Source organism: Erpetoichthys calabaricus, chromosome 18 (genome assembly GCF_900747795.2).
Source record: "Erpetoichthys calabaricus chromosome 18, fErpCal1.3, whole genome shotgun sequence".
Classification (NCBI taxonomy): Eukaryota; Metazoa; Chordata; class Cladistia; order Polypteriformes; family Polypteridae; genus Erpetoichthys; species Erpetoichthys calabaricus.
Genome location: NC_041411.2, coordinates 38483027 through 38496788, shown reverse-complemented (window position 1 = coordinate 38496788; position 13762 = coordinate 38483027). Strand labels below are relative to the sequence as shown.

Below are 13762 nucleotides of genomic sequence, written 5' to 3'. Positions count from 1 at the left end.
AAAAAACACAAAACAGTTGAAACGTCTCTTCAGAATAGCTTGGGTATTACTGTGTGGTCACTTAGGAACAATACATTAAAAAAAAAAGGGCGGTGTGCTCCGTGGTTACTCTCAGGTGGACATTAGCATATCATAATCCCTTGGACCAATAGCGTGAGTTTTCCGCATTCAATTTATACGACCGACATTGTAAAATACCGGAAATTATACAGTCAAATCAAGCCCTGACTTATCTGCAGGAGAGCTTAAACATGAGTATATATGGTATTTATTTTCTTAATATTATTAAAATCAAATAACATTTCATACAGATAAGTCAAGTTTTACAAAAATAGGTTCGAAACAAATCAACCACCATCCCTGAGAAAGAGCGAGAGCTAGGAGCTAGCAGAAGGAAACTTTAAGGTAGTAAAAGTAAGTAAATAGATAAATTAATAAAGATAGAGTAAAAAAAAAAAGGAAAAAATAGGGGAGAGAATCTGCTTCCTCAATTTAAATGCTTATTCTAAAATGTTACTGATCATATCCTACCAGGTTTTGAAAAAGTTCTGCACAGATCCTCTAAGTGTGACTTTGATTTTTTTTCCCAATTTCAAATAGTATATAATAATAATAATAATAATAATTCATTACATTTATATAGTGCTTTTCTCAGTACTCAAAGCACTATCCACACAGGGAGGAACCGGGAAGCGAACCCACAATCTTCCACAGTTACTCACTGACTTAAAATAGGAGAGATAGGATTCTTCCATTAGAGCAAGATAAGTCACTAGGGAGCATTTCAGTTACACCAATCGGCATACTGTACAGATTCAGGTGGTCTGCCATGTGGTGGGTGCGTCAACGGCCTGTAATCAGCGCATGCTCCCAACCTCTGTCTAGTACAGCAACACCATGGTGGTACAGTATGTAATGGTATCGCCATTATGTACCATTCAAAGGTCCCAACATTAGATACTCATTAAAAGTTTTAGGAAATAAATACGAAATACAAAGTTAAACGTTATATGTACTGAACGATGTCGCTTTCAAATTTAAATGTACTGCTGCAAATGTTTAGGTGTCCTAGTTAAACAGGCAGGCAGTTTCACGCACTTTCTCCATTACAGTACCCTTTTGTTTTTCCATGTGGCCTATTTTATTTCCCAGGCTCCACTATTTTTTTATTACATGTTCCTTGCTCAGCCCCCTACTGCATAGATTGAGACTTTTCTATTTGTGAGGCTTTCTGCACTCTAAGAGATTAGAAATTAAGATCCCAGCAGGTGATACAAGCTCAGTGAAGGGAAAAGACACTTGTCTTTGCTTGAAGGAAACAGGAGTGGAAACTATGCCTTCCCGAAGATTGTGTGGCTGATGCAGATCTCGACTGGCATTCAGATGCCGTAAGCTAGCAAATCTTAGCGGGACAGTAGGCTTCTGATCTGACTCCACTTTTAGTAGGCGGTGATGAAGAGATTAGTATTCACAGTGGCCTCCTTTGCAGCATCCTGTCACATTTAACATTTTAAAACTAATAGCAGGCACCATTTTGTGTTTTGGTTGTTTTAACCTTCTATTTGTCTTTCTAATTTCAGGCCCGACAGATCAACATACATAACTTGTCTGCCTTTTATGACAGCGATGTCTTCAAAATGAATAAATACATCCATGACAGCAAGAAAAAGCTCATCATTCAGCAGTTCTAGTGCAGCCGACTTTGAGACTCTGTGAACTGATGATGATGATGATGCTGTGACCTCTTGTGGGTGACAGCCAAGTGAAGCACTGAACCATCCAATGGAGACATTTCTGCGTTTCTTGATTCAGACTTTAATCACATGTGCAGCAATCCTTGCTTCTAGTTTTAAGCAATAAGCAGTTTTCACTGTTCTTCACGCACTTTCGATGAAAGAAAATGAATCAAAAAGACTTGAGGCTAAATCCCCCAGCTCCTCCACATTGCTTTGCTGCAGTGTCACCACTTGTTCTTTGGTTGGTGGGTGGCTTAATAGTAAGAGGGCATCTGTCAATTTACTGTAATGTTGTACTTTTAGATAACATTCTGTATTATTGAACTAATCTGTTACATTTGGTCCCAAGTGTGATTTGAATCGATACATCCAAAGCCTTGTTCCTTTAAGTTTTGTCCACCCTAAAGGCTAAAACTGTTAAGGTGCATTCTTGGTGACCATCTTTGACACTGAATGTACTGTTAAGTCAAGTGCAGTTTCTTACGGAGGTGAATACGAAAATGATTCTGATAAAGAGTGATGGGATCCCTATCTGTATTTTTTTACAGGTATGTATCAATAGGCAAAGTTCTGGAAGATGATACATTTTTTAAAGGAGCTTCTGGGTATTTTTTGTATCATAAATTATATGCGTTTGTTTTGTAAAGTATTCAATAAAGTTCATAAAATAATCGGTCTAAAGACAAGTGTATTTCTTTCCATGCTCTCATTTCTGACTTTATTGAGAGAGCATGGGGGGTCATGAGGTCGCTGAAAAGGGGTGTGTGGCGCTCTCGATATCGATGTGAAAGGATGAAGGTCCAAGTCTTTACAGTCCTGGTACTTCCCGTTTTGCTATATGATAGCGAGACATGGATGCTATCCAGTGACCTGAGACGAAGACTGGACTCCTTTGGTACTGTCTCTCTTCGGAGTATCCTTGGGTACCGTTGGTTTGACTTTGTGTCGAATGAGCAGTTGCTTATGGAGTCCCGAATGAGGCACACTACCTTCATTGTTGGGGAACGCCAGTTACAGCACTACGACCATGTGGTGCGAATCCCAGAAGGTTATCCATTTTTCAGGATCCTCATTGTTGAGGACCCAAGCGGCTGGACATCCATGTAATACCTGGCCGAGGCAGATAGAGGATCATTTCCACGGGGATGGGACTGGACCTCATGTCTACCTTGGGAGTTGCCAACCAGGATCTCAAGCTGTTTCGTTATATGCATGCACCTCAATCTCCCATTACCATCCCCCTTAAGCCAGTTCAGGGTTATGGTGGGCAGCGTTCAGGTGGAATGGAGGAACCAGCCTTGTTCATGGTGCCAGAGGTGAGGGCCGATTCACTGGTACCCTTTAATCATACAACCTTAACAATAAGTTTGTGTAGTGTGTGGTAAAACAGGCAGACAATGGGGTAAAGTGCAAAATCCATATAGAGATGCACAGGTTTATGATTCACAGATTTGCCTATTCGCTGGATTGTCATTAATAATTAAATGGAAGTTACTTTGAGTTTTACGATCTGTTGTGGAAAACCTTGGATGATACTGTAGCAGCACTGCTTAAATGGACTGCAAATCCCAGCATCCCCAGGAGTAGAGTGTCTTTGGGCACCTTCACTGATTGCTATGAGGGCGGCTGAGTGAAAGATGAGGGTGTTAGGCTTAAAAGCAAGTCGTAAGAAGCTGATGGGATCACAATTGGTGATGTTTTGTTTCAATGCTTCACTGTGCATCAGGAATAACAATTACACCCATCGATTACTATTTTCTCTCCATTTATGTTCTTGTCCTGTCCCTGCTTATTCATGTAATTTTGTCTGAGTTAGAAAACATCTTTGGGAGCATCTCCCAACTTCTATGAATCTCCACATACATCGGCATCATAGAAGGATAAAGATTTACAAAACTTTCAGAAGGGGATTTCCTTTCATAACTACACCACCATCATCTGCAACAGTGAGACTGGACTGTGGCGTGAATGTCATTGTGTGCTTAGCATTTCTTTGGTTTCTATAATAATCATTTTTGTCATGTATTACCATTAATATACACACATCATAAGTTAAACTGCTGAACTACACACTTTGAGGGGACGTCGCACATCTTTGTCTCTACACATGTGATTTGCTAGCATAGTGATCGTTTTGTCAAATTTGCATCTTGCATATTTGCAATACATGTAGAATATACCGCAATCATGGGCCCCTACTGGTCTCAAGATTGTACTGCTGATCTTAGCATTGTATGTTCAGCTCAGCAATATAAATTTAATGATCTCTGAAATACTGAGACAGATTATTTCAGCGAGGAGAAGCAGTAATGTGATCGCTCAAACATTTGCCTCTGTAAATTTTATGGGCCCTTCTACCTGCAGGTGCTGAAAGCATGTGCAAAGCAAATACATGCACAACAGACAAAATCCTTAACAATAACCCAGTTAAGGGTTTACATGACTGCATAATCGGATTATTCGCAGAGCGCTCTACCTCTGTTAATCAGAAGGCCAATAGCCCCATATCTCTAATCGGAATAAGAATGTACTTGGCATTTCAGAAATCAGGTTTTTATGAACAATCTGGTTAATGAAACACATGTAACAACACTATATGTGATTATTTAAGTTAGTTGAAAGCATTCAGGTCAGTTTATTTATGCTTGTTTTCCTGGATTATGTCCCTGTGCAGCCACACAGCCAACTGTGTTCAGATCTAAAGAGGATTAACTCCTGTGGCCTGTCCCAGTAGGACATTCCTTTTAGTCCTGCGGTGGCATTGGCTGCTCTTCTGTTCACAGTTGTTGTAGTGTGTTGACCACAAGTGCATGCAAGTATCCAAATGTACAGATTATGTTGATCGGTGGAATGCTGCACTAAAATAGAAATTGGTTGTCTTGGGTTAGTATCTGTTTATAAACTGCTCAAAAAAATTAAAGGAACACTTTGAAAACACATTAGATCTCAATAGGAAAAGAAATCCTGTTCAATATCTCGACTGGTATGGACTGGGTAAAGTGTTAGGAATGAAAGGATGCCACATCGTTTGATGGAAATGAAAATTAGGGCTGAATTCAAAGTCACCCTGAAAATCGAAGTGAAAAAATGATGTGGCGGGCTAGTGCATTTTGCCAAAATTTCATTGCAGCAACTCAGAATCGTACTCAGTAGTTTGTATGGCCCCCATGTGCTTGTATTCATACCTGACAACGTTGGGGGGTGGAGGGCCATGCTCCTAATGAGACGACGGATGGTGTCCTGGGGGATCTCCTCCCAGATCTGGACCAGGGCATCACTAAGCTCCTGGACAGTCTGAGGTTCAACCTGTTGGCGTCGGATGGACCAAAACATAATGCCCCAGAGGTGTTCTGTTGGATTGAGGTCAGGCAAGGGAGTGTGGGGGCCAGTCAATGATATCAATTCCTTCATCATCCAGGAACTGCCTGCATACTCTCACCACATGAGGCCGGTCATTGTCGAGCACCAGGAGAAACCCAGGATCCACTGCACCAGCATAGGGTCTGACAATGGGTCCAAGGATTTCATCCCGATACCTAATGGCAGTCATGGTGCCGTTGTCTATCCTGTAGAGGTTTGTGTGTCCCTCCATGGATATGCCTCTCCAGACCATCACTGACCCACCACCAAACCAGTCATGCTGAACGATGTTATAGGCAGCATAACATTCTCCAGACCCTTTCACATCTGTCACATGTGCTCAGGGTGAACCTGCTCTTATCTGTGAAAAGCACAGGGTGCCAGTGGTGGACCTGCCAATTCTGGTATTCTATGGCAAATGCCAATCAAGCTCCACGGTGCCAGGCAGTGAGCACAGGGCCCACTAGAGGACATCGGGCCCTCAGGCCACCCTCATGAAGTCTGTTTCTGATTGTTTGGTCAGAGACATTCACACCAGTGGCCTGCCTGCTGGAGGTCATTTTGTAGGCTCTGTCAGTGCTCATTTTGTTCCTCCTTGCCCAAAGAATCAGATACCAGTCTGGGTTAAGGACCTTCTATGGCCCTGTCCAGCTCTCCTAGAGTAACTGCCTGTCTCCTGGAATCTCCTCCATGCCCTTAAGACTGTACTGGGAGACACAGCAAACCTTCTAGCAATGGCACGTATTGATGCACCATCCAGGAGATGTTGGACTACCTGTGCCAGCTCTGTAGGGTCCAGGTATGGCCTCATGCTACCAGTAGTGACACTGACCGTAGCCAAATGCAAAACGAGTGAAAAAACAGATGAGGAGGTAAAAACGTCAATGGCCTCCACCTGTTAAACCATTCATTCCTGTTTTGGGGGTCGTCTCATTGTTGCCCCTTTAGTGCACCTGTCATTAATTTTATTAACACCAAAGCAGCTGAAACTGATTAACAAGCCCCTCTGCTACTGAACTGACCAGATCAATAGCCCAGAAGTTTCATTGACTTGATGCTATACTCGGATTAAAAAGTGTTCCTTTAATTTTTTTGAGAAGTTTATTATTTATTCCAAGTGGTTTGTAGGGATGTCCAAGAAAAAAATGAATCTCATGTGTTTAGATAACAAAGCATTTCATATAATAGGTTACTTTGGTGACCAATACTGTATTTAATAACAGCAAACACGCTCTGCAGGCAGCGTGACATAGTGGTTAAGGTTTAGGCCTTCAAACCCTGATGTTATGGGTTCAAATCCTGCTACTGCTACTGTGGTGAAGTGATTAGGAGTCTTTGGCAGTGCAAAGTCTTTAAAATAAAAACCGTGTGAATCAAACTTAGTGAGTGTGTGCTTTTGGGAAACAATGTGGCTGCAGGGTGTTCATTGGTTGACTGTGTATTTACATACAAGTGGGATCAGCTCAGTTGTTTTCCTCATTGGCGCTCTACGGGTCATTAAACAAAGCTCCTGCACTCTCAGGGTATGTAAAGAATCTGAGTAGGACAGATGAGAGGTCAAGCTGAATAAGAATGGATCAAGAAAGAAGGGAGAGAAAGTTTGTGGAGAAAAGAGAGGGTAGGTGTCTGTGTGGTGGATAGGAGGCTAGGCAGTTGAGAGCAAGCCCAGCGGTGAGTGAGAGGATTGGCGTTCCAAAGGTGGGCTGCTCCTGTTGAACAGAGTAGGAGCCGGAGTGACTGTTGGCTTCACAGATCATACTACAGCCACTTAGGGATAGTGGTGGCATGACAGAACCTGGCATTGGACGTCCCAGCTGAGGTGACTCAGATGAAAGCCAGTTGAAGGTGGACTGCGCTCACTGATGGGTGACCAGGTGAGACAAGAGTGAGTGAAGCACAGAGGCTTGCTGGAGAGAAGGAAATGATCCCAACTTTATCTCTTTGATTTTGTTCTTGATTTGATTTTCTTTGGATTACTGATTGATTGACCGTACATGTTGCCTGTCAAAGACAAGTAATAGAATAAATTTTTAAAAAATCATATCTCACTCGAGCGCATTCCCGTAAAGCCTTCTTCTCTGACTCTGTCATTCTGAGGCGCTTGCCTTACTTCCCGTGTTTGAAGGCGACTCTCAGTGTGCCTCCTATGGCTTTACTCCTCTGTGTGTGTCTCACGCTCACACTTCCTCTTTTGAGTGCGTCACCAAAGCTAAACTGACCAATCAGATTGCTCAGAGGAACCAGGCACCCTCACACACAGAGCTTAGTATTTTATGATATAGTAGATTGATTTTAACTCCCACTTGAGCACTAGATTTTATGGATTATTTATTGGACACTGATTGCTTTATTAAATTGCACAAAGCACTTTTGCATCAACTTGTCGCTTGTGTCCTCACTGCACTAGTCCATCATCAGTTTCTTGACTGTTGATGTCCCCGGAACAGAGTGATGCCAGGCTGTGGGCATCCTGGTGACCATAAGCAAGTCTCTTCTTCCAGCTGGAAAAGCAAAAGAAATGTAAAAATATATATATATGAAATGTTGTTAAGTCACCTTGGATAAAGGTTGCAGCCAAATACTAAGTAGTTATAATAATATCAAAAAGTTATTAACCAGCATTGGTCACCATAGACCCCACTTACATCAGAATCTTTGTTTTCTCAGTTCTGTAGGTAAACATGAGATCATATTTCTTCTCTTAACGACAACTACAGACCTCAAGGAGTAAGTAACATAATAAAGATATTATTTTTGGGTGAGGTATTCCTTTATTTGTTAAGTTCAAATTGGTCCAGTGTGTGTATCTATGACGCACTTTCACCCATTTGGGTTGTTTTCTTCTCAGTGCCCGTTGCTGCCAGGGTAGAGACTGCAGCGCAGCTCTGAAGTACACAAGTGGGTTAAACCAGACAGAAATACAACTATGGTGTACAAAAATAATTGACAATGCAAAATTATTTTCTAACACCACATAAAGCATTTCCTCGCCCCTCATTTTGAGACTCATTCGCTTCTCTCACTTTGAAATGCCAGCCTTGAAAAAAAATATGCAAGCGTTAAATTGAACTTTGACTGGCCGCAGCTTGGTGCTCAGTTTAGACGGCTGACGTAAATCTGTTTTTGCCCTAATTACAGGGAATGTCAGAAAACTAGCGAGTGCTTCCTAATTATTTCCATTTGCACTGTTCTTGACCCAGATCCCATTCATGCTGTTATTTAGGACCAGGGCCGGATCTTAACAAGTGCTTAGCTCTGCCACATCTCCAGTTAGGCAACGTGGTCCAAGGCTGCCACTTCAGTCCTCTTCTCTGACAGGCAATTCACTTGTAAGAGGAAATTATTAGGAACACCTGTACATCTGCTTATCCATGCAATTATCTGATTGGCCAGTCACCTCCATGATCAAATTGTGGTGAGGCATAGATCAGGGCAAGGGGAATAAACCATTTCTTACGTTTTGAGTGCTTACAGAAGTTGTGAAATGGAAGAAGTTTGGAACCACCAGAATCTTCCTAGAGTTGGCTGTCTGGCCAAACAGAATAACTGGGCAAGGAGGGCCTTGGTCAAGGAGGTGACCGAGAACCCAACAGTTACTCTTAAGAACATCAGAAGTTCTCTGCTGAAATGGGAGAACCTGTCAGAAAGACAACCATCTGACAAGCACTCCATCAATTAGACAGACGCCACTATGAAGTAAAAGATGTGTGACAGCCTACTGGGAGTTTGCAAACAGCTTTTAAGAGACCCTGAGGACATGAGAAAAAATATTCTCTGGTTTGATGAGACCAAAATTGAGCTCTTTAGGCAGAACTCCCAAGCATTATATCTGGTGAAGACCAGGCACAGCTCATCACCTGCCTGAGGAGACTCAGGTCTTTTGATGTGTGCAGCAAACTGCTGGAAATATTCTACCAGTCCATGGTAGCCAGTGTGGTGTTCTACGCTGCAGGCTCCTGAGGAAGTAACTTGAGCTCAAAAGATGCACAATGTATGAACAAATTTACCAGGAAAGCCTGCAACATCACAGGGCAAACACCAGACACACTGGAAGCTGTTGTGGAAAAGAGGATGGTGGCAAAATTAGATGCCATCATGAAAAATCTCCACCATCCCCTCCAGGAGGCTCTGTCTTGGAGCACTTTTAGTTACAGGCTCATTTCACCACTGTGTGTTAAGAAGTGCCTCTGAGGGTCTTTTCTGCCTACTGCTATCAGACAATTCAATGCTTCCTCCCAGGGCACTCAATAAGCTTATTTTGAAATACCATTTTGAAATATCTGAACAATATGTATGTACAGTATGTATGTATGCATGTGTGTATGTATTTATTTACATTTCGATTGATTGATTGGGTGTATTATTTGTCCTGTGAGTCTGTATCCTTGATTTTATGTTTTTGCTGCTGTATGCATGTGATTTTCCCCATGGGATTAATACAGTTTATCTAATCTAATCTAATCTAATCTAATCTAATCTAATCTAATCTAATCTAATCTAGTCGAATCTAATAGCAGCAGCATTTATTTCTATAACACATTTTCATGTACAGAATGTAGCTCAAAGTGCTTTGCATGATATCAAAGATATAGTTACAAGAAAAGGAAAACAAGTTAAATTACGCAAGAGCATTAATGGATAAGTAATAAAAAAATAAATAATTACAAGCTTATATAATCTATATAATATAAAAGCCAAATACCACTGACTCACTCATCACGAAATCTCCAGAACCATGAGGACTTGGGACTTGAAATTTGGAATGGAGGTTACTCTTGGCCCATAGGTGCTCGCTAAGAAATGGTTTTAAAAATTTTGTGGTCCAAGCACGAAATTTCTTATAGTTTTTTAGACCCGATTGTAAGTCTGTCCGCTTTTCACGAGAGAATTACTTAAAGGATTTAGATCATTTTTTTTCTATAATTTGTTTGAACATTTCGCTGATTTTGCGACTTTCTCATTGCGCTAAGTATCATAGTTCACTTGTGGTACCGATTTATTAGCGAGACTCCGAGAGAGACTCATCGGACTGCAGGGAGGGGGGCAGGGCCCTCCTCACTCACACGTCTGCCTTGGGGTGTAACCTTAACTCCACTTAGTTAGCGAATGAGAGAACTACTTAACGGATTTAGATTTTTTTTTTCTATAATTTGCTTGAACATTCCGGTTGATCTTGTGACTTCTGTAATCACGCTAAGAATCAGAGTTCACTTGCAGGAGCGATATATTCGTGCTAATCCGAGACAGAGGCTGTGGGCCGAGGGGAGTGACGTCAGGTGTAGAGACCTGGGCGGGGCCCTCCTCACTGTCCTGTTTCACTAATACGTGGGCGAAGGCGTGGGGGATGGCTAGTGTAAATAAGTAATTAGCCGAAATATATAGTCCTTATATATAAAAGCAATCTCTTCATGCTTTAGTGAAGCATGGTGGTGGCAGCAGCATCATAGTATGGAGGTGCCCCTCAGACGCAGGGACAGGAAGACTGCTCAGAATTGAGGGAATGATAAATGCAGCCAAATACAGTGAGGTCCTTGAAGAAAACCTGCTCCAGAGTGCATGCAACCTCAGACTGGTTTGCCTTTCATCATGACAATGACCATAAGCATACAGCCAAGACAATGCTGGAGTGGCTATGGGCAAGTCTCTAACTGTCATTGAGTAGCTCAGCCAAAACCCCATAGAACATGTATGGAGACCCCTGAAGATGGCAGATCATAGACTCTTCCCATCCAATCTACCGGAGCTTGAGAGGGTCTGCCAAGAAGAATGGGCTAAATCCAGGTGTGCCAAGCTGGTAGAGACTAACCAAAGAAGACTAAATGATGTAATTGCACCTAAGTAGTGAATTATGAGCCTGAATACTTTCACCAATGAGATATTTCAGTTTTTGGTTTTTAATAAATTTGCAAACTTTTCTGAAAACAAGTTTTCACTTTGTGATTATGGGTTATTGAGTGTAAACTGATGGGCAAAAAAGGCAAATGTATCCATTTAAAATGAATCAACCACACAATAAAGTGTGCAGAAAGTGAAAGGGTCTGATTGCTTCCTGAATCCACTGCATAGATATAATAAAAGTAACACTTTCACCACTGAATATTACTGAGGGAACAGATACAAATCACTTTCTAGTACAAGTCCAGCATGTAGCGCTCTGCTCTAGAAACCTTGAATGTGAACCTGTGCACCCTTCATGGATTCCACAGCACTATAAAGCGAATTAAAGCCCTTAGACAAGGGGATATTCATTCAGATCAGGAGGCAGTAAATCATGTCACCTGTCATGTTCCCTTACACCTGCTCACATTCACTGCATAATGCATTGTGATGTGCAGAATGAAAAGGCAGACAATCAAAGCCACGTGAATATTACAAAGCAGGTTTGTCTGAAGGGTCATTGATGGCACATTTTAAAAGATGTTGGTGGCAAAATTCTAACATTGAATGAAAGAGATCATCCAGGCTTGCTCTGATTACCAGGAACAGATGAATGAAATCTCTCTTTTGTGCCTTCTCTCTGGATGACCTTTACAAGGCATTTCATCTGAGCTTTGGATTGTTTGTAGTTTAATTGGTTTTCTAAATTTTGTTGTAGTATTACCCAAACTTGTTCATTGATTTTCTGCACTCTCTGAAGACACTTTGCTGGAGTGACATTTTAACAGACAAAGGTCTGTCTGTAGGCTGCAGAGAAAGTGCCAACAAAATGAATGTCCACTTTAATTTTGTGCAATCCAACTGACTTTACTTTTGGAATGCAGAACACCCTCCTAGGCATCATAGAATCAAGTGTTTAACAGAAGCAGAGCGACAAAGAAATGTTTTAAAAACAGCTTTGTATTGGCACTGTGGCTAAAGATGTGTGCTGGTATCTGGAAGGTTGCCAATTCAAATCCTGTTATTGCCGGAAGGGATCCTAGTGGGCTGTGGGCTGTTGAGGTGCTGTGCAATGGCTGACCTTGTGCTCTGACCCCCAAAATGTCATGCGAAAAGACAATTATTTTCTTATGGATTAAAAAACAAATAAATGAAAGGAATAATGGTTTATTAAGAATAGATGAGTATAAGGAGAATACAAATCATCAAACTCTAATGGCTACAGCTGCCCTATCTCACCTACTTTCACCATCTAAAACACGATGTGCAAACACCAAACTAAATGACTTGCATACACTGTTATGATTATGATTTATTATCTTTTTATTTAATTATTTGTGGCCAGCTATAAACATATGTTATTTAGCTTACATTAGTATTTTTTTCAAAAGAAATCACATTTTTTGACTTACAGTGTTTAGTGCTCCATGTTAATTGTAATGATATTGATATTTTTTAATGGTACTAGGGGGCTTTGACCCCTGCTCACTTCGCTCGCCATCCCCCGGGCCTGCACTACATGCTAGCCTCTTTGCAGTTCTGCTGCTTGCGTATGGGGATGCTGATGTACAGTTTAAACAGATTATAATTTCATGGGAATTGTTACATATGCATAATAGAACTAGCTATTTTACATTACAGTGAGTAATTACCCATATTAAAAAATAGTAAAACATCATAATTTGAAAGTAAATTATGTTTCAAGATGTGTGCTGGTATCTGGAAGGTTGCCAATTCAAATCCTGTTATTGCCGGAAGGGATCCTAGATGGCTGACCTTGTGCTCTGACCCCCAAAATGTCATGCGAAAAGACAATTCTTTTCTTATGGATTAATTAAGTATATCTATCAAATCAAAATCAAATTTGAGATGTTTTAATATGAAACATGACATGGTTAATTACCAAATAAATTGGCCAAGGCAGTTTTTTCTAATATATCCCAGCTTCTCTCCATCCATGGTGTTCCATCATGGAAAAAAAGACAGGGCACCAGGGAGGACCAGCTCTACCAATCTACCAATCTACTATTTATAGATCTATTTTATTTAAGTACATATTGATTAATATTTTTATTATGTATTTCTTTTTAATCTTACTTAATTTTCGTGAAACTAATTTTTTTGTAAATCCCTTGTATGAAAATGTGTCATAGAAATAAATGTTTTTAAACAGATACATTTTGCAATATTGGCCCTCAATAACCCAAAATGACAAAGTGAAAACATATTTCATTAAGGTTTACAAATTGATTAAAAAATCAAAAATCGAAATCTCTTATTTCTATAAATGTCCAGACCCCTTACAGATTGTGATGAGGTACATCTGGTTTGCCTGAATTCTCCTTGAGATGTGTTTAGAATTGGACTGGAATCCACCAGTGGTAGTTTGAATTTGTTGGACGTTGTTTATGAAGGACGAGACAAGTCATGAAGTCCAAGGAAACCTCTGTAGGATTCCACTGTACAGTCTAGACAGAAATTTTAAAACTGAATTTAAATGATGTTCATAAAAGAGATGTAAGTTGCAGGGCAAACAATTACTTTCTGAATGGGTGGGGACAGCAGAAGAACTTGGATTGGTCAGTATACTTTGTCATGCATGTGTATCTGAGGATGAACATCTAAGCTCTTCCCACATATGTGATACCATCCTGGGCCACGATGGGGTACTGCCACTAACAGTCTTGAGAAACCACCCAGTGAGGGCAAATGACCTTTCGGTCCCTTTTGGTCCCAGAGCTTCTACAGGATGACCCCTCAGAAGGAGGTGTCATTTACTGCATAGACAA

General features: G+C 40.9%; 1 protein-coding gene across 1 annotated transcript in view; it reads left to right on the top strand.

Moving 5' to 3' along the window:
* Positions 1 to 2408, top strand: part of mcm2 (minichromosome maintenance complex component 2) — a 39603-nt gene extending 37195 nt beyond the window's left edge. The window contains exon 16 of the mRNA XM_028824355.2: positions 1581 to 2408. Coding sequence (XP_028680188.2) covers positions 1581 to 1691 — 111 coding nt within the window. The 3' untranslated portion in view covers positions 1692 to 2408. The remainder of the gene's footprint in view (positions 1 to 1580) is intronic.
* Positions 2409 to 13762: the final 11354 nt, after the last annotated feature.